Here is an 18107-nt window from a genome sequence, read left to right on the forward strand (position 1 = left end):
AAGTTTATACAAGTAACATTTCAGCAAGATATAGGGGCTAGTTTTAAGTCAATAGTTGCTTAATATTTATGAAAAAAGTATTAGTTACTTTGGCAGATTTTTTTTTCATTTAGAACAAGACATTTTTTTAAGTGAAATAATCTACAATTAGAACCAGAACTTTTTCATCAATATTAAGGAATTGTTGGCTCTAAACGAGCTGCAATGTTTTAGTGAAAAGTGTGTTTGTGTGTGTGTGTTTGTGTTGCAATAAGACAAGTACACTCGTCTTATTTCAAGTGTACCAAGATATTTGTACTAGAAAGTTGGACACATTAATTGTGTTTTTGTTATACTTCAATTTGTATGTACTTCAGTTATTTTGACCTAGATTGATAAGGGAAACAAAATGTCTAGTCTTCAGTGGTAGAATTATACGGAAAAAAAACTGTAACCTCCAAAAGTTATACCAATATGAGATCAAAGTATAAACTAAGAGCATACTGTAAAAGAAAAATGCACTGCAAACGTAGGATTTTGAAATGTAGGAATTTATTAAGAATATATAAACTATGTTTTTTTTTGTTGTTGTTGTTACTTTTTTTTTTTTGTCCTGCAGATATGCCGTAGTGGTTTGCACCTATTTGGTTGTGGACTCAGGAAAAATTAATGCCACCAAATCAGTGTGTTCTGTATCAAATTGGTCAGTTGTGATTATTCTCAACCAAGACCCAGGTATTATTGAAAGAACCAAAATGGGACTTTAATGTGCTTATTTTAATTGTTATGTAATTTAACTGTTTTTGCTCAAGACTGACTCTGTAAACTTTGGTTTTATAAAATTACAGCTATCACCTCTATTGCTATTGGAGCAACGTTGGGAATCTTTGGAGTTCTCTTGGTCATCCTTATTGGTTTCATCATCTATTGGAGAAGGTTTTTATTCTTCGTACCGATGAAAATAAAACAATGTTATCGAATCAGATGCTCAGTGTTATTCATCTATTGTATACTGCAGGTTATCCCGTAAGGAGTCTCCCGACATCCAGATTCAGGCAATGGGGTGAGTATTTAAGATTTTGCTAAATGATTATTATTTCAAACTCAAAGTCCACAATTGTTTATGTAATTATTACTTTTTTTTTTCTTAGGGGGAAAGTGTAAGTATAAGACATTAATTAATACATTAATACAAATTAATACATTTGTACATATCGCTCCTTTCTGGAGAATACTTATTCTCCCCTCTAAACAATGTTGCATATATGAGCAGAAGTGTGGCCGTGAGAGTGGAGGACTTTGAAGCTTACTACAGGAAGCAGAAAGCTGACTCCAGCTGTGGCTTCGCTGAAGAATTTGAGGTGAAGCTTCACAAACATGTTTAGGCATTCCTAATCTGTAAGTTTCTCTCAGTGTACTGGTACCTGACAGTTCCTCAACATCAGGAAAAGTGTATTTTATTTCTCACCAAAATGTGTAAATCATTATGTTATATTTTTACAGTTCTGAATGTTTCTAAATTACCTTAATCCACACACACTATACACAGACAGACAGACTGAACAAAGTCCAACACGACGTCTCACCTGCTGCACAGACTGACAAGAGAACATCACTGATTCTGGGAAAACTGTTTGCGTGGAGCTGATAATGTCCTGGTTTCTGCCTTATTTTTTTCATTTTAGTACACTTTTTGCCATTAAATCTATTCTGGGACAACTATTCTGATTTGTGCAGTTATGCTTTTAAATATAAGATACAACATTTGTGCATGGCCCAGATTGATGAAAAACAGTGGAACATGCATCAAAGACAGCAAAACACACGAGTTGTAGGAATAAATAAGAGAAGAATGAAGTGTTTTCAACTCACTCAAGTTAATGTAAAATTGTTGTGCAAGAATAGATCAATAATCTGCGTGTTTTCCATTAATACTTGTCTATAAATACATTTGACACTGGACACTGGAAGTTTGTGTGACTTTATGAAGTCACACAAACTTCATATGTGTGACTTAATAAAGTCACACATATGAAGCAGTTTATAATTTTAAAAGTATCTGTTGTTTTTTTTATTTATTTCTTCTGTACCCACAAGTTAATCTACCAAACTGTTTTTTAAAGGACCTGAAGCCTGTTGGTACCGCTCAAGCCAAACTGCATGCGCTGGCTCTGGAGAACAAGCCTAAAAATCGCTACAACAACGTGCTTCCTTGTAAGTCACCTTAAATTTTCCTTTGTTATTCAAAAAGCTAACCCTCATTCTTCAAACCATAACATGTTAGGTGTAACACATGGAACGCCCCACTGCTTCTGCTTGCAATGAACGTTTTTACCATCTAACACTTTAATTTTAATTCATAAATGAATCATTCATACTTCATTTACATACTTATTCATCTCCTAGATGACTCCTCCAGAGTGAAACTCTCTGTTGTCCACGGAAGTCCAAATGAAGATTACATCAATGCTAACTACATGCCGGTGCGTACCGACATTATTTGCTTTTGGTCATTTCACTTTAAAGCATCTTATGATCACACTATAACTCACTTCATTTGTTTCTCTGGTTCGCTTTGAACGAAATCTACACTCATTTCCCATTTGAGAATCTTTGTGAAAACTTAACTTTATGGATGCTTTATACTGAGTTTTTTTGTTTTTGTTTGTTTGTTTGTTTGTTTTTTGCACATTAGGGTTACCTTTCCAGGAAGGAGTTCATCGCAGCTCAGGGACCTTTACCTGCAACAGTCAACGAGTTCTGGAGGATGGTCTGGGAGAAGAACGTCCAGACTCTGGTTATGCTAACACGCTGTAATGAACAAGGAAGAGTGAGTATGAACATAAAGAAATACTTTGTGTCGTACCTGTTCCTGATCCGTGAGCAGTGGGTTCATCGATGCAGTCAGAAAGTTTTTACAGAGACAAAAGCTTTATTGAAAGCACATGGAGCCCCCTAGGAGGGCATGGGGATTTTTTTTATTTTCTCTTGCGTTACCTTGCAAAAGTATTGCATTCCCTCGCAATAAATTAGGAAATACACCCTGGTCTTTTTTGTATATATAGTGATAAGAAAAGTCAATTTAAAATTGCACGTATGTACAAAACATGTTTCTACCTTTGCAACTCTTTGGTACAGAAACTGGTTGAAAATCAGTCAACATGAATTAACTTGAATAACAACCAGAGTTAAAAATCTGTATTTTTTCACACTTCAGTTTTCCATTCTTAATTAAGGATGAATCTAAATAAATATGAATAAGCATTTTTTTTTTTTAAACTGTTGCAGCAGAACAGGAATATTTTTGCTTCACAGTGTGTGTTTATCAAAGTAAGAGTATCTAAATGCAGCATGTACAAGTCCAGGGACATCTGTGAAATAAAAATGACACAAAAATCAGCTGAAATAAATTATAACAAATATCAAAGTTTCTGAATAAGACAAAAACTGAAAGCAAATGAACTATTTTTCAGGTTAAATGTGAGCAGTACTGGGGTCCTGGCACCAAATACTATGAAGACATCATTGTGACAACAACCTCTGAAATCCAACTTGAAGACTGGACCATCAGGGATTTTGACATAAAAAATGTAACTTTATGTTGAAGCACACACACACACACACGCACACACAAACTCACAGAATCCCAGCAATCACATGGTTGTTTTACTAACACTATGCAACAAAAGGTATGCATAAAGTGTGCTTTGCAGACGATTTGTCATTCTGAGTTCTGAGTCGAGGGTTTTTGATGTGCCCTGTCTTTATTGTTCATTTTCCTGTAACTGCTGCTTCATCGCTGACCTCCTTCTACCTCAGGTGAAAACAACGGAAGTCCGCTCAGTCCGCCACTTCCATTTCACAGCCTGGCCGGATCACGGCGTTCCAGAAACCACAGAGCTTCTGATCAGCTTCAGACATCTGGTCAGAGAGCACATGAACCAGTATTCCAGAAACTCCCCCACAGTGGTTCACTGCAGGTTGGACACAGCACCCCGACAACTTTACAAATGTTTTCATTTGGTTGGAAGTGTACAAAATAACCTGTCGTCTCCTGTCGTTTTCCGCCTTTCTGTTTTTGATATTTGCGCTCAGTGCTGGAGTCGGGCGCACAGGCACCTTCATAGCCATTGATCGCTTGATCTTCCAGATCGAAAGGGAAAACATTGTAGATGTGTACGGCATTGTTCATGATCTGCGAATGCACCGGCCTCTCATGGTGCAGACGGAGGTAGGAAGACCACACATCTACTCTGCTTTGTTTTGGGGTTGTTGTTTTTTTACAGCGTTTCACATCACAAACACTTTCTGGTTTTTATTTTTGTTCTATTGCTGCAGGACCAGTATGTCTTCCTAAACCAGTGTGCCTTGGACATCATCCGGGCGAGAACAGGGAACAATGTGGATCTAATCTACCAGAACACAGCTGCCATCACAATTTATGAAAACGTAGAACCCAAAAGGGGATATTAGTCTGCTTTTTCATTTCCTTACATCTCTCCCTCTCTTTTTGGGTGAGAAATAACTGAGCAAACAAGTTTAAAGGGAATACGTTTGTTAGAAACATCAACCTTTAAGGGTTTACTCCTCTTTTTTATATTTATTTGTTTAAAAAATAGAGGAAACGGCATTTTTTATGCTTCTGCCTTAAATTCTCATACCTGCATATTCTTTGCACTGCACAATTATTATAAAATTGCTTTCTACTGTATATGACTCACTGATTTTTATTTTTGCTCAGGTAGTTTTATTGTATACTTTTTAAATACACTTTAAAATTTTGGTATTTTTAAATACACTTTTAAATCGAACTGTACAAAACAAAGGCTGGTGGTATGTGCCTTACAAACAGCATTCATGCGTTTACTCCAGTAGAGGGCACACTTGTCTTATTTTAGTTTTCTAGTTATTAAACAGGGATAATGTGATATTTTAAAGGAACTTTAAGTTATTCTCTCCTTGCCTGACTAACTGTAAGCCAATATGAACTGTGCAATGTGATTCAATGAAGGAGTTTATTTGTTTCGGTCTCTCTTTTATTATTATTATTTATATGCACTGCAAAGTGACGAATGCACTGGATGCATTTATGCATTTGTCCCACACTGTCCACTTTAAACATTAGATGTGTTTCTTTTCAAGTAGTTTATGTTCAATTCTGGCCAGTGGTTCTTGAAATGGAATATCTATCTTATTCCTCATTTCATCTCAGGAACTTCTTTCAAGAAGAGCATTTTTACTGGCTGTATTTGTGTTAAAATTTATATAATGCACCAGTTTGTATTATTAATTAAGACATTATTTCAATGGTCTTTTTTGCTCTTTCCTATGCTGTACATTCTTTAGAGAAAAAAAACATGTTATTTCACTTCCTGTGACATCTGTTATCCAGTTATGGTCACTTCCTCTGTATTAAAAGTCACTGTGGAAGCAAAAATGTAGATATTTTTGTCAATCTTCCAAACAGCAGAATTTTCAATTAGCTTGGTACGTTTCTTTCTCCTTTTTTTTCCCACAGTTTGATTTATAGCACTTATGTTTTAATGAGAAATAGGAATATGAAATAATAATAAAAAATTTTAGGATATTTTAAAATGCTTCATGAGATGCTTGCTGGTTCAACGCAACTATGTAAAATGAGCTGAAGATATGTATTTCTTAAATATGTAAACTTAAATGGGATTAAAGATGTTGCAACATTGTGGCAACAATCTACTCTTTATTAGAATCCATTTGCTTCAATGCCAATAAAGCTAAACTGTCTTGCTAAAAATGTGTTTTGGTGTTGATTTTTCTACGTATTTCATTTTTAAAAGCTGATGTTAAGCTTATTGCACAAATTATCAGAATTATTGAACATTTACTAGATTCAATCACTATAATTTATGAATTTTGTTTTTAACTTTATGTCACAAAGTTACAACAAGTAGTGCATAGTTCTGAAGTGGATGGAAAAATAGAAAGTTTTCAAATGTGTTTGATAAAATAAAAACAAATTCATCCAAAAATGTTACATTTATACAGTTATAATGTTATAAATATTAAATATACACTTTTAATATTTACCATGTCAACATATTCCCCTCCACATATTCCTCCTCCAGAGTTACCACAGGCGTCTCAGCTGCTACCTGTTAAATGTTCTCGTTGTCAGTTTAGGTGTAATGCCACGTGTTGGTAAATTTTCAGTTGTGCCATAATCCTTTCTTTTTTGGGTGATTGTACAATGCTCCACAATAATCTCAGAACTTAGGATATTTTTATGACTATCAGTTTTGCAACCCACTAATAAATCAAGTGATTTCTGCACTATATATTTCTACATTTCTCTATATTTTGAATTTAATTAATCATAAGGAAACATATATGAGCAAAATTATTCCCCTTGCAAGGGAGGATGGTCCTGCACATCTCTGCAACAATAAGCTTTTACATTTCAGGTAGGTATCTGCACCCTATGCAGACAGAAACACTTTCTTTTCTCTCTGGGCAAACAGCATTTCACACAGACCTGAAACATTTACAGCCCTGAACAAGCAAAGACCTGTAGCGCTTGTGTACTTTATATTTAACTACTCTGAGGTATCTAGGTGGTGGTAACATAACATTCTGCCAGAATGTAGGGCTTCAAGGAGCCCCTCCCTGTTTTCCCCATTGATCTCCCTCACTTCACCACGTCAGGCTTGTTTGATGTCTCTCACATTCACAAGTTGGACTTAAAAATAGATTTGACATTTGGATGGCTCTTTCTGTTTTTCCTTTTTCTTCTGTGGTTTTCAAGTAAAACAAATACAATTTAGGCTGGTGAGATTACCATTCTAAGAGTACAGATATTCCATTGGGATTGCAATCAAAATCAGTCTATAAAATAAACCAGTAATTTTATTTTACTTAACAGCACATTGTCACAAAAAAAGAAAGAAAAAAGAAAACCCTGCCTTTCGCTTGGCCTGCAGTTGTAACAAATTGTTAAAAAGAAAAAATATTTAATGAAGAACTCCATTGCTAAGATGGGAAAATCTATAGACAGGATAATTTTTGGTTGTGCACTCCTGAAGTCTTGCCATTATGCAGTGTGCCATAAGTTATATAGAACATGCATAAAACATGCATAAAACAAACTGATTTTCTTTGATGAGACAAAAAGAAAATCAGTTTTTGACCTACTTGTGAATCGTTATTTATACCAATCTAAATAATATATTCGATTCTCAACACAATTCTCACTTTAAAGCATAATGCTTTGATTTTTCTTCTTTTTTTTTCGTGTGTGTGTGTGTGTGTGTGTGTGTGCGTGTGTGTGTGTGTGTGTGTGTGTGTGTGTGTACTTTCTACACGTTCAACCAAACTGGTCAGATTTGACTGAAAGATGAATGGAGCTAAATACAGGGCAAGTCCTGAAAGCAGATGCAAATGACTTTAACCATTTGCCTTTCACCAGGACATATACAGCCACAATCATAACAAAAATGGGTTGGATCAAAATATACTACTTTTGTGTTACAATCTCAATCAAACTTCAAAAGTAACTCTCAAGAATTTTTAACCAAGAATTAAAAATTGCTGTTGTCTGCTCTCAGTTTCAGACTGAGTGATACTGAGCTATTTTCGAAGCTATTTCAGTGTCTTAAAGTGCATAGCTTGTAGAAACATAACCCAAAAGACTTTGCTGAATTCAAATGTGACACTTTTCCCAATGTATCTTTTTTTCTCTCTCTCATAATTGTACCGTTTTGTTCATAAAAGTGCTTCACAACGTATGGTTGTAACGTGACGGAAAGAACGTGCGGAAGGCATTGTAGAGCCCTTGCAGTATATGTAGTACCTATTTGTGACCACAGGTGTCGCCAGAGCTCATTGCCTGGCAGCAGCCAGGGCAACCGCAGCAACTAGAATGTCGAGCCCGTTCTGCGCTCTCCATGTTGAAACGGAGCAAGTTCTCCGGCTGACTCCGACCGTCCGTGCGTCCCCCACCACCCAGCTGGTTCCACATCGCCCTGCTATGACACTTGACTGGGAATGGATCTGTGAAACTGTATGAGTGCTGCCTTACCCGGAAAAACGGCAAGTACGTCTCTTCTCCGCTACGCCATGGCAGCAAAACGAGAAGGATAACTATTTTTAGTGACTCCGAATTATTCAACTAACGTAGGTTTTTTATGTGCTAACTTGTAGCTAGCCATGGCAGCTCCTGTGTCCGTTACAGGGAACGGGGAGGGTTTTGTCGGTATTTTCAGACATCATGGACTCGTTGTATTTCCCTGTATGTTTTTTCTGTAACATCACAGTGTATTTGGCTGCCTGATTAAGTAGTCAGGGGGGCTAACGTTAGAAGCTTTCTCCCCAAACTTAACCCTCACCTCCACATTAGCGGAGCAAACCGTGCCCCATGCGGCTGCAGCTTTTCTTGCTGTCACCGTCTTTGCATAACAGGGAGTCAAGCTTGTGCACACGATTGGCTAGGAAGCAAGGGTAATTTGCTTAATTTCTCTTTATGTGTATTCCGCTTTACTTTACTGTTGCCATCTACTGTAGGTGCAAGCAAGCAGAATTCGTAAACATGACCAAGCGAAGCGCGATAATGTTTCTCTGTTTACTGTAAACAACCCGTATGGCCGAGCCCTCATCACCAAAATAACCATACTTGTTTTGTTTACTTTCAATCAGCCTCCTTTTGGTCTGTATTACCAAAATTCTCTCTGTGAATTCTTGTAGTGTGAAATCATGTTGCTTTAGCGCTCAGCGGAAAATGTAGATAATTGAAATGAGATCTGTAGACATTTAAAGTACTAGCAAACCGACTGCCTTTAACATATTTTCACTTTTGCTGTTTCCATATGTTGATCAACACCAGTAGGCGTCTGTGCTTCCCTGCCTTTAGCATGAAGCTCTTTATTATGATTGTGATCATGCAATCAGCTGGGCAATAATTAATAGTGGCGTTTGTTTCTAGAAATAAACAACCACGTTGGAGATTTTGTACTGGCTTATGTAAGGCTCTAGAGTAAATGAAACGTCAATGGAGAAGTGCCAGGATTTTTATAGCCATGAGGTTTATTTGTTAACTGCAAATTGCAATCCTCCTCTTATCTTAGTGGAGTTTTTACTCTCTGTCCTTGAAAAATAAGGTGTTATCAGTGACAACCGATCGGCCAGAGATAAGCTGTAGTCGGTGATCAGTTATTCAGGTATTGAAAAATAGGATTTTCCTTTTCATTAAATGCATCAGATATGAGAAATTCCAATATTTTGAATGAATTTAATAGCATGCCTTTTTGAGTTGCATATCGATCCGGTAAAGGTTAGGGACACGTTGGATTTAAGTCCTATCAAAGGACCTACAGCACATTTTTGTCATTTCTGTTATGTTGTCCTTAAAAAATCAGAATGAATCTGCATTCAGATTAACAGGTTGCATCTAAAATGAACCTACCAAGCCAGCAGAACAAACAAGAAAAATAAATTTAACCAGAAAAAGCCTGGTCGTTGCGTCTCGATTATAATTGTATACTTGAGTGCAGGCGATGTCCTCAATAAATGAAGCAAAAAATGCAAAGGCGTTACTCTTGACCTTGATGTGACACGTTACCCATATGTCTCCTGTGGGGGCAGCATCACAAGCCCAGCTGTCCTGAGCATCAGTGTCTCAGAAGAAGGTCACTGTCAGAAATGACAGCAAAGTGTCTCTTCACATACCTTTCTCAATTTTTATCACAAAAAGCTACTTGGCGGGTAGTTTTTGGAATTTAAAACCTAAAACTACTTGAGCATCACATGAAGGCCAGGGAAATGATGAGGAACAGGTCAGTGAGTTTACATTTTGAGTGAATGAATTCATTTTCATGGTGGTCTGAGATGATTTCAGAAACTCTAAAATGGTAAGACAACTTAAGTAGAAACAAATGCACCAACATACAATCTTCACCTTATCAATTTCTCCACATTCCCTGCACAAATTAAGACAGAAGAGCTAATATTCTGTTTAATATCTCCTTTTAATGAGATAACACAGGGGAAAAAAATTATGTAATCAGATTTTTAATCTGGCTGCACGAAGCATTTGGGAGCTCAGAGCTGCCTTTTCCATGTTGAATAATGTCTGTGAAGAAGCCAGAAAACGTTCTCTAATTTCAGGAAAGATAAATTTGACTTTTTTGATGTTTTTTTGTTTTTGTTTTTTTTCTGTTTCAAAATCACAGACAGCCTTGGTATATAAACTACAGGAACACCTTCATCAGGGTAAATCTGTCTTAAAAAGAGGTAATGAATAAAAGACTGGTAATTAATGTGCCAACTTTCATTGTCATTAATTCACATGATAACTTATTTTTTTCTTACTTATGTCACTATAAACTACAGACTAGCAAAAAGAGAGAGCGCTTTGTACTTAACTCTTGAAAACCTCTAATAAATGTGATCGGCATTTAGTTTAAAATAACAGTGTTGGAATTTGTTACTCAAACTAAATGACCAAAAAAAATGCACTAGGGTATAGGAGGGAGGTGTAGTTGCAGGAGGAAATGATTACTGAAAGTGCTGGAAGTGAGCACCTGGATGGTACCTGGAAAATTGCTGCAGACTGTGGAAAAAAAAACAGGTTATATGAAGATTTTCTTTTTGTGTCCAAAGTTCTGCATTCGTGCAGTCTTTTTTCAGACGGTAAAGGATTCATACCCTTTATTTTCACCCTGCTTTAGATTAGAATCAGTCATGTGTTTGTTTATATCTGCAATGTCAGGCTGTCGATATCCGAGATGGCAGCGGAAAGCATTTCAAGGTCATAAATATTGTGTGACGAAATGGAAGTGGGTCATTAAATCATTGACAACACACTCTGTTAGAATTTGCATATCAGATTCTTTAAATAGCATCAGTTGTAATGAGTCCTCAGATAGAGTAGATGTTCAATAACCAGATCATTAAAACATCTATTGCATTTTACTACTTGGCCCAAGCTTTGCTTATCTGTGGACACCTAATGTCTGGTTGTGTCATGTGATTGTCTGCCTCGTCCTAATCAGGTGGGGATATATAATGGTGTTGGGCCTTAAGCCTATCAAGTAGAACTGTGGCTTTGCTCTGCTGTGAATGACAAAACGAGAGAGTGTTGTTGTGAATGAATTAAAGACAGGAAGGGAGCGGAGGGTTTGAAGAGCTTGTTTAAGAAACTTCCTGTGGGCGGATGATGCCTGTATATTAAATCCCGCTCTTTTATTGCAGGTGTCGTGTATTTAACCACTAGCTGCTGATCGGATTTTCATTTAAGAGTGGGGCTGTCCTGGTTTTCGAGGGGTTAAAGCCAATAATTCCCAGCTTGTTGCAAATGTGCCCATGTCGTTAGACCTCTACTTTTATTTTACTCTAAAGAATTTCTCTAATGATTTCACAAAAAAACCTGCATGAATACTGAAAAAAGAACATTTATTCTTTACCAAAAAAACAAAACAAAAAAACAAACAAACAAAAAAAACGTTATAGGGAAATATAGCCTTCAAACTGTTTCAGAGTGACTACTCTTTTCAGTGAAAAAGTACTACTTCTGGTTATATAAGTGGATCTGCGCCTCTTCAGCTCCCCTGAGATGGAAATGCTTTCCCCGACATCTAGCTGGGGAATCTAGACTAAAACCATCCATACAGAAACTGTCTTGCTACTTCAGGGCAGCAAATGCCCTTTAGTGGGCCAAGATTTCCCTCCTCTGCAGATTTTTCTTTTTTTGTTCTGCATTACCTTACAGCTGTAGTGACGTCTTTGTGGGTGAAACCACTTATTTATGTCTCAAAATATCTCACTTTATCAAAAAAACAAAAAGAAACATGTCTGTTTTATGTATCTAAATCAAAAAAGCAATAAATGAGTAATTGTTGGTTCTCTTTTTATATTAAGATACAAGTAGTTGACTTTTTTCTAAATAATGTGAAAGTCTATTTCATTTTTACTCAAGCTCATCTACCTGTTAACTAACTTTAATAATAAATTGCTTGTTTACATTGTAGACTAACTTTGCAAAGTTTCCATCTATTTTCTTCACGTAGCATTAAACTATGTGAACTGTTTACAGTTATATATGTGTGAAAATAATCTACTTCAGATTTGTGCATATATGTACCAGTTACTTCATTGTTTTTTGTTAAATTCATATTATTGTCCAGCCCTTTGCGAACATCCTGTAAAAAGCTGATAATCTGCTATTTCATGTGATAACACGCAGCGTCTGTGTTGAGATTATAGCAAGGTTGTTTCAGAAATTTTTTTCTTGCTTTAACTCTGATTTATTATGAAATGAGGGCTGCCATGAGGGCTGATTTACGTCATCAGCCTTTTAAACCCTCTCTTGGAGGGTCATCGTGCTGCTGTGTTCAGAACCAGATTAACCCTAATTTTTGGTTTCTGGCTGTGGATTTTATTTATTTATTTTCAAATAATGACATTTCATTAGCTGTTGACCTTCCACCCGATTATTTATTTTTTGCGGCTTTGCTGCTTTAGGAAATTAATTCTATCACGGTGGAAATTTTGAGATTATAGGCTGTATAAACCTAATCAAATATTTTTTCGGGTGGGAAGAGTGACACTTTTATGTTCCACTAAATGGAAACTTGTGACTCCAAACTTTTAACTGTCCATGTCAAGCAATTCAGAGACAGCAAATCCTTTGAGATTGTCCTTTGGTTTCAGAATCTGGCTGTTTTCCACAGCATGGGATCATCATCTGACTGCAGTTTAAATGGGATACCCCTGCCAAAATTGTTCTTTGAGGCATCCAACGCTCAGCTTGCATCTGCAAGAGTGAAAGGCTATAAACCTTTATATGTTACAGTGGTTTCAAATGGAAACCGGCAAAGCATAATGCAGAAAAGCATGAATAAAAACCCTTTAAGTTCTTATGTGGCTATCCATATTTACTTTATTAGGCCCTTTTCACAGGAAACCTTCAGGAATTCTTGCCGTCTCAGTGTGAGTAATGCGAGGATGGAGGTGGCGGGGCTGAAATCAACCTGAGGTCATGCCGGAAATATGGTCCTTTATTCTGCAAAGGGTGGTGGTCACAGTGCCAACTTTGAGAGTGAGTGTGAACTGGGGACTTCCCCTAGCATTTATGATAGCCAATTTGCTTTTTGTTGAAACACACACACACACACACGTACACATGCACACACAGTATTTGTCTTCGCAATTCTAATGCAGGAATACAAACAGCATAACCAGTTTGTCCACGTAGAAGTTTGCAGTAGAAGTAGACGGTTGTTTGGTCTCGTGGCTCTGAACCTCCCCCTTGTATTTCATTGGTGGAACTCTAGAGGCTCATGGGTGTTTGCTGCCACCGGGGACTCTTGTTTTCACCCTCAGCCACAAACAGCTCATGCCTGCTGTTTGTGGCATGGTTGCTACGAACCAATGTCTTTCTAGGCAGCCACAGTTCTCATGCTGTAGTGCAAATATTCTGTCCTGCAACTAACCAACCTTCCTCCCTTTTCCATCCACCTCTCTTGTTTGCATCAAGGTGTGGAGGAAAACACATGCCCACTTAGTGAAGTTAAGGAAAATGTAAAATATTATTATTATTATTGGGGGTTTTTTAATCAAGCTTTCTATACAGTAATTATTATTCCAGGCACCCACATTTAGCTCAGAGTTTTCATTCATCATGCTGATTGTTTTGTAGTCTCATGTCCAAGTCACCAGATAATAAATTTCTGGACAGGATTTGGCTTTGACCCCCCCCCCCAACGTCCCCCCCCCCACCGCCACCATCGCTCTTAACTTTCTATTGTGAGAGCTGGCGAACTGGCAGTGCCTTTATGCAAATGTTGCTTACTTGCATGCTTGAATAAGAGCATGCAGAGTGTTGTGTATACAAAATGAATGCAACAGGGTTTCATGGTTTTCAACATTCGGGGCTTTTGGGGTTAACTTTTGCTTTTATGAAGCCCATGAGAAGACGTTGGACTAATGTATTACAATGAGTAGAAAGTAGAACAGTTTAAGAAAAGAGCAGAGCATAATTTCTGTGTGGCAAGATGATGACTTTGTATGGTAAATCCATCCCTAGAGAAGATGCTAAAACATCTGGTGTGATTGAGGAAATGTAGGACAGCTTGAAGAGTGTTAGTGCTTCTGTAGCTATGGCAGCCTTCCACCTAAACCCTGTCAGTTTCTGGGTCATGGTTTCCTTACTTCTAGCTTGCGTACTTTATACATGCATATTTTTTTCCATTCTTTTTCTTAAGGAAAAACAAAAATAATTTTGAGTTTATGTTTACTTTGAGATACTTGCTCGATATATTTTGCTCTTGTATTATGCTGTTTGGCTCCATCTTATCTCCACTTCTTTCTATCTGTGTTGTGTTTGTTCCGCAAGGCCTGCCATGTTTTTTTTTTTTTTTGTTTGTTGTTTTTGTCATTTCACTTCGTATTGGGGTTTACATGCCTCGCTGTTATTGCTTCCTCTTTTGCTCAGAGATGGAATGTAAGGCACAGATTGTGAAGTTCCGCCATAAGTTCCCTGTCCATTTTACAGCTGTTGATTTTCCAGTTGATTATTACCCAAGCTTGGACTGCCTCATGTGAGTCAGTCTTGGCTTTCTGCCGTGAGACTTCAGATCAATGCCAGGTTATATTGAAGTGGAAATTTATGATTGTTCTTGATTTCTGAAGTTCACTATCATGTGACTCAAGGATGAGGTAATGCTTGGAGATTTAGTTTGCAATTTTTATTTTAGTTTTCTGATAAAAATGTTAAAGTTGGGTCTCAAGTGTTCTGCAGTGTGTCGTTATAAGAGCCTGATGTACCCCTGTTTTCCCTCTTGGTTATAAAATACTAAAATTCCTTACTTGAAATAGAAAATCAACCTTTTTAAAAGTCTGAGAAATTTAAATCCAATAAGTTGTTGCCCACATTGCAACACACTGAGCAATCGGCAAAAGTGATGCAATACTACTACACTAGTAGCAAACGTCATTGACTCCCTTAACTGTGGTGTATGTCACTAGCATTTTGCTTTAAGTATATTTTCATTAGTTTTTTACTTTTTATGATTCTGTTTTTTTTCTTTTTTTTAACTTTAAGACGTTGGCTATATTTGTAGCACCTTTTATGTGACATTTATCTATGGGGATCTGGAGCTAATATGTTAACTTATGAGCACATTTTACCTTCTCTGAGAACCATTTCTCCCAACAGACCATAAAGTTAATTTCTGCCTTTCTGGATAAAATGTGTGTATTGTTTATGTGTCATAAAAGAATATCTAAAAAGAATATCTTTAAACTTGCCAGTTTTCATTGTTTATTTACCTATATTTATACATCAAGGTACATGTCCCCAATCTTTATCTGATTCTCGTTAAACTTAAAAAAAAAAAGTGAATAAAAGCTATTAGTGTTAGATCAAAAATCGTGAGATTTTGTTTTGAAGCTTTTTACAAAAAGGGAAAAAAAATATATGTTTTAGTGGTGACTTATTTTCTGATGTCAAATCAGAACCAATTAAGCAAATATTAACCGATTCTGATTTCTAGCTGAATGGTACTTTTGTTATTAAATGTACTGCACTTTTGCTGAGTGCATCTTCTGAGCATTTGCTTTGGATTGAATGTACGGTAGCAGTCGCCTCGAATTGTTAGCTTTTAGCATTGACCAGAAAACTGCAATGGCTGCGACCCTATTTGCAATCATTTCCAAATCTCAAAGTGTGGAATATTGCAATTTGCAAAGAACTGTTTGGATTATGTATCTGTTTAGGGTACAAGAGCTACTTAGTACAAGAGCCAGGCATTTACATAGTGTCTGCCAACAATATATTTGGACACACACTATCGTGCAGACCTACTTAGTGCTGATGTCAGTGTTCTTCACAACAGTGTTTTATCAACCAGTGAGCATTTGCAGATATTTGGAATCAAAACATTAGCATGCTATGCCTCTAAAGCATTTACCAAGGTAGTCGACGTCTTTGTGGTTAGCAAGTGGTTCATAAAACCTCTACAATTTAAAACTCTGATCCAAAGATCAATAGTTAGATATGGTGTCATTTAAGTGTCTATAAACTGCAGGGTGGATACCTGTAACTGGTCTCAAAATGTTGAAATGAAATGTTTTGACTGCTGTAAATAGGGACATTGTTCTGTTCAAATTGCTCTGTGGGAATGTTTTTCATATAGAGTTTATCAGATACCCCAAAGGAACCCAAAGTAATTTCACAAGCAAGATTAAAACTAATTTTAAGTGTAAACACAGAAGCAGAAACGAGGACGATACCTTCTTAGCTGGGCTCAGGTTTGACATTTAAATAAATTCACACTTCTGTTTTTGTAAATCTTAGAATTAGGTGTCTTCCAGGTTCCTGCTGCATGACGACAATCTGTCCACTCGTTATCAGTGCTTAGAATAAAAGTACTATCACTTCATTAATATGATGCGTTGTTTTATTTGTTCGCCATTTTAATCTTTCTCATTGTTGTCTATCATAGAGTAGATTTTTGTTTGTTTGTAATGTTACGCACTTACTTACCTTGTACAATAGATTTCTAATTAACTAGTGTTGTGTATGTCAGAGAAAACTAATAGGTGTTGCTAGTTCCCTTGGTAACTAGGATTGAACTGGGTGGGGCTTTTGCACAGTGGTGTGAACACTGTGCAAGGAGGAGCATGGGAAGGAGAGACGCCAGGGGGAGAGGCCGTTTTTGTTCGTTTGTGAGAGTTAAAGTGAAACCTTGTTCTTACTTTTGTATGTCTGCAGGTGAGACGGGCGGCTCCAACAGAGGGCTCTGGATGCTGTTGCTCCTGCAGTTCAGGTGAAAGGTAAGCCGAGCCTGTCCAGCTGGGGGAGAATGGCACTTATTTAATTATTAATGCAAATGAACCTCTAAATTGGCCAGCTATCTCCTTTGCGTGTTCTAATCACATGATTTACATGTAAGATTTTTGGGATACGGTTTAAGTTTTGTTCTTAAATACATTTGATGTGCTCTTTAAATTAGTGGAGTGAATTTTCCCCCAGGGATCAGTCTACTTTTAAAATATGACACATATGCATACTCATTTTTACTCATTGGTGCCTGGAGGGACATCCGACTTTCTGAGCAGCATAGAGAATTGGGGCATGTCTCTTAGGTGACAATGCAGACTTTCTTTCATTTAAAGAAAATGCTGTTCTACAGTTTTGCAATGACAGCGTCAAAGGAGTACAGCCTCCTTTTCTTCAGTTTCTGTGTCCACTTCATTTCCCACGGCAGATTATTGTGTCTCAGAATTTTAAAGATGGTGCACAGCTAGGCTTTACAAGAAGGGGGAAACAGTTTGACAAAACTGAGATCAGCAGCTTACAGGGTGTGTCAGAATCCGTTTGGTTAGAAGGGAGCGAATGTCTGGGGTTTCACAAGGACAGTTGTCTTTTGAGCGATATTTTAAGTCACAGAGAAAAAGGCTGTTGTGTCTACATGTTAATTTTTCATACAGTAGTGGTAAAGATGTAATAAATACTGTTAAAGTTTCTGAGGACACTGTTTTTTTACTGCATGTTTTGCTGCATGAGCATCATAGGAAGTGTTTGGCACATTTTGCATCATATTAAAACTGTGTTTATATTTTTACCTCTATTGAAGGATCCTCTTTCTGTAATGGTTTCTGTTTACTTTATTATAATATTATATTTATTGTGCTGTTTCTGCTTCCAGCAGCCTGTTATTGCGGTAAAATAAGGTATGAAGTGTTGTAATCCAGCTGACCTGCTTACTTTTGCATGAATACAAGTCAAGAGATTACTTATTAACTCCAAAAACGTTCTCGTATTTGGAGTGATTTTATTTATTTTTTGTAAAAGCCCTGTGTGTGCATTCAGAGTATGTGCAAAATAACAGCATTGATTAACTCTAACTACCTTACTTGACTATATAAACCACTTATCACTTTGGCCTTCGACCAGTAAGATTAACAGAAATATTTGATACAGTTTGGTTCATCGTATTTATTGAGCTTTTTTTTTTTTACATTTCTTCTCAACTGCAATCTAGCTTTCTCTATTTCATTCAATACACATCAAAAGTTTGGTGCTTGTATATAAAGTGTAACCATGAGTATAATATACATCAAGGATTGTGTCTGACTAAACTTTAGAGCTATTAAAA

The 18107-nt window shown here is 36.8% G+C and overlaps 2 protein-coding genes across 3 annotated transcripts in view; both read left to right on the forward strand.

Moving 5' to 3' along the window:
• Positions 1 to 1252: 1252 nt before the first annotated feature.
• LOC107837252 (receptor-type tyrosine-protein phosphatase eta-like) lies at positions 1253 to 5746 on the forward strand. The gene is made up of 7 exons (XM_016676083.1): positions 1253 to 1340; positions 2103 to 2193; positions 2675 to 2809; positions 3453 to 3569; positions 3799 to 3959; positions 4075 to 4210; positions 4318 to 5746. The coding sequence occupies exons 2-7, from the start codon at positions 2140 to 2142 to the stop codon at positions 4450 to 4452; spliced, it is 738 nt and encodes a 245-aa protein (XP_016531569.1). The 5' UTR covers positions 1253 to 1340; positions 2103 to 2139; the 3' UTR covers positions 4453 to 5746.
• Positions 5747 to 7858: 2112 nt separating this feature from the next.
• Positions 7859 to 18107, forward strand: part of osbpl5 (oxysterol binding protein-like 5) — a 45304-nt gene continuing 35055 nt past the window's right edge. For both annotated transcript variants that reach the window (XM_007561410.2, XM_007561408.2), the window contains exons 1-2: positions 7859 to 8047; positions 16721 to 16782. The gene's annotated coding sequence lies outside the window, so the exon portion shown is untranslated. The remainder of the gene's footprint in view (positions 8048 to 16720; positions 16783 to 18107) is intronic.

Source organism: Poecilia formosa, unplaced genomic scaffold (assembly GCF_000485575.1).
Source record: "Poecilia formosa unplaced genomic scaffold, Poecilia_formosa-5.1.2 Scaffold126, whole genome shotgun sequence".
Taxonomy (NCBI): domain Eukaryota; kingdom Metazoa; phylum Chordata; class Actinopteri; order Cyprinodontiformes; family Poeciliidae; genus Poecilia; species Poecilia formosa.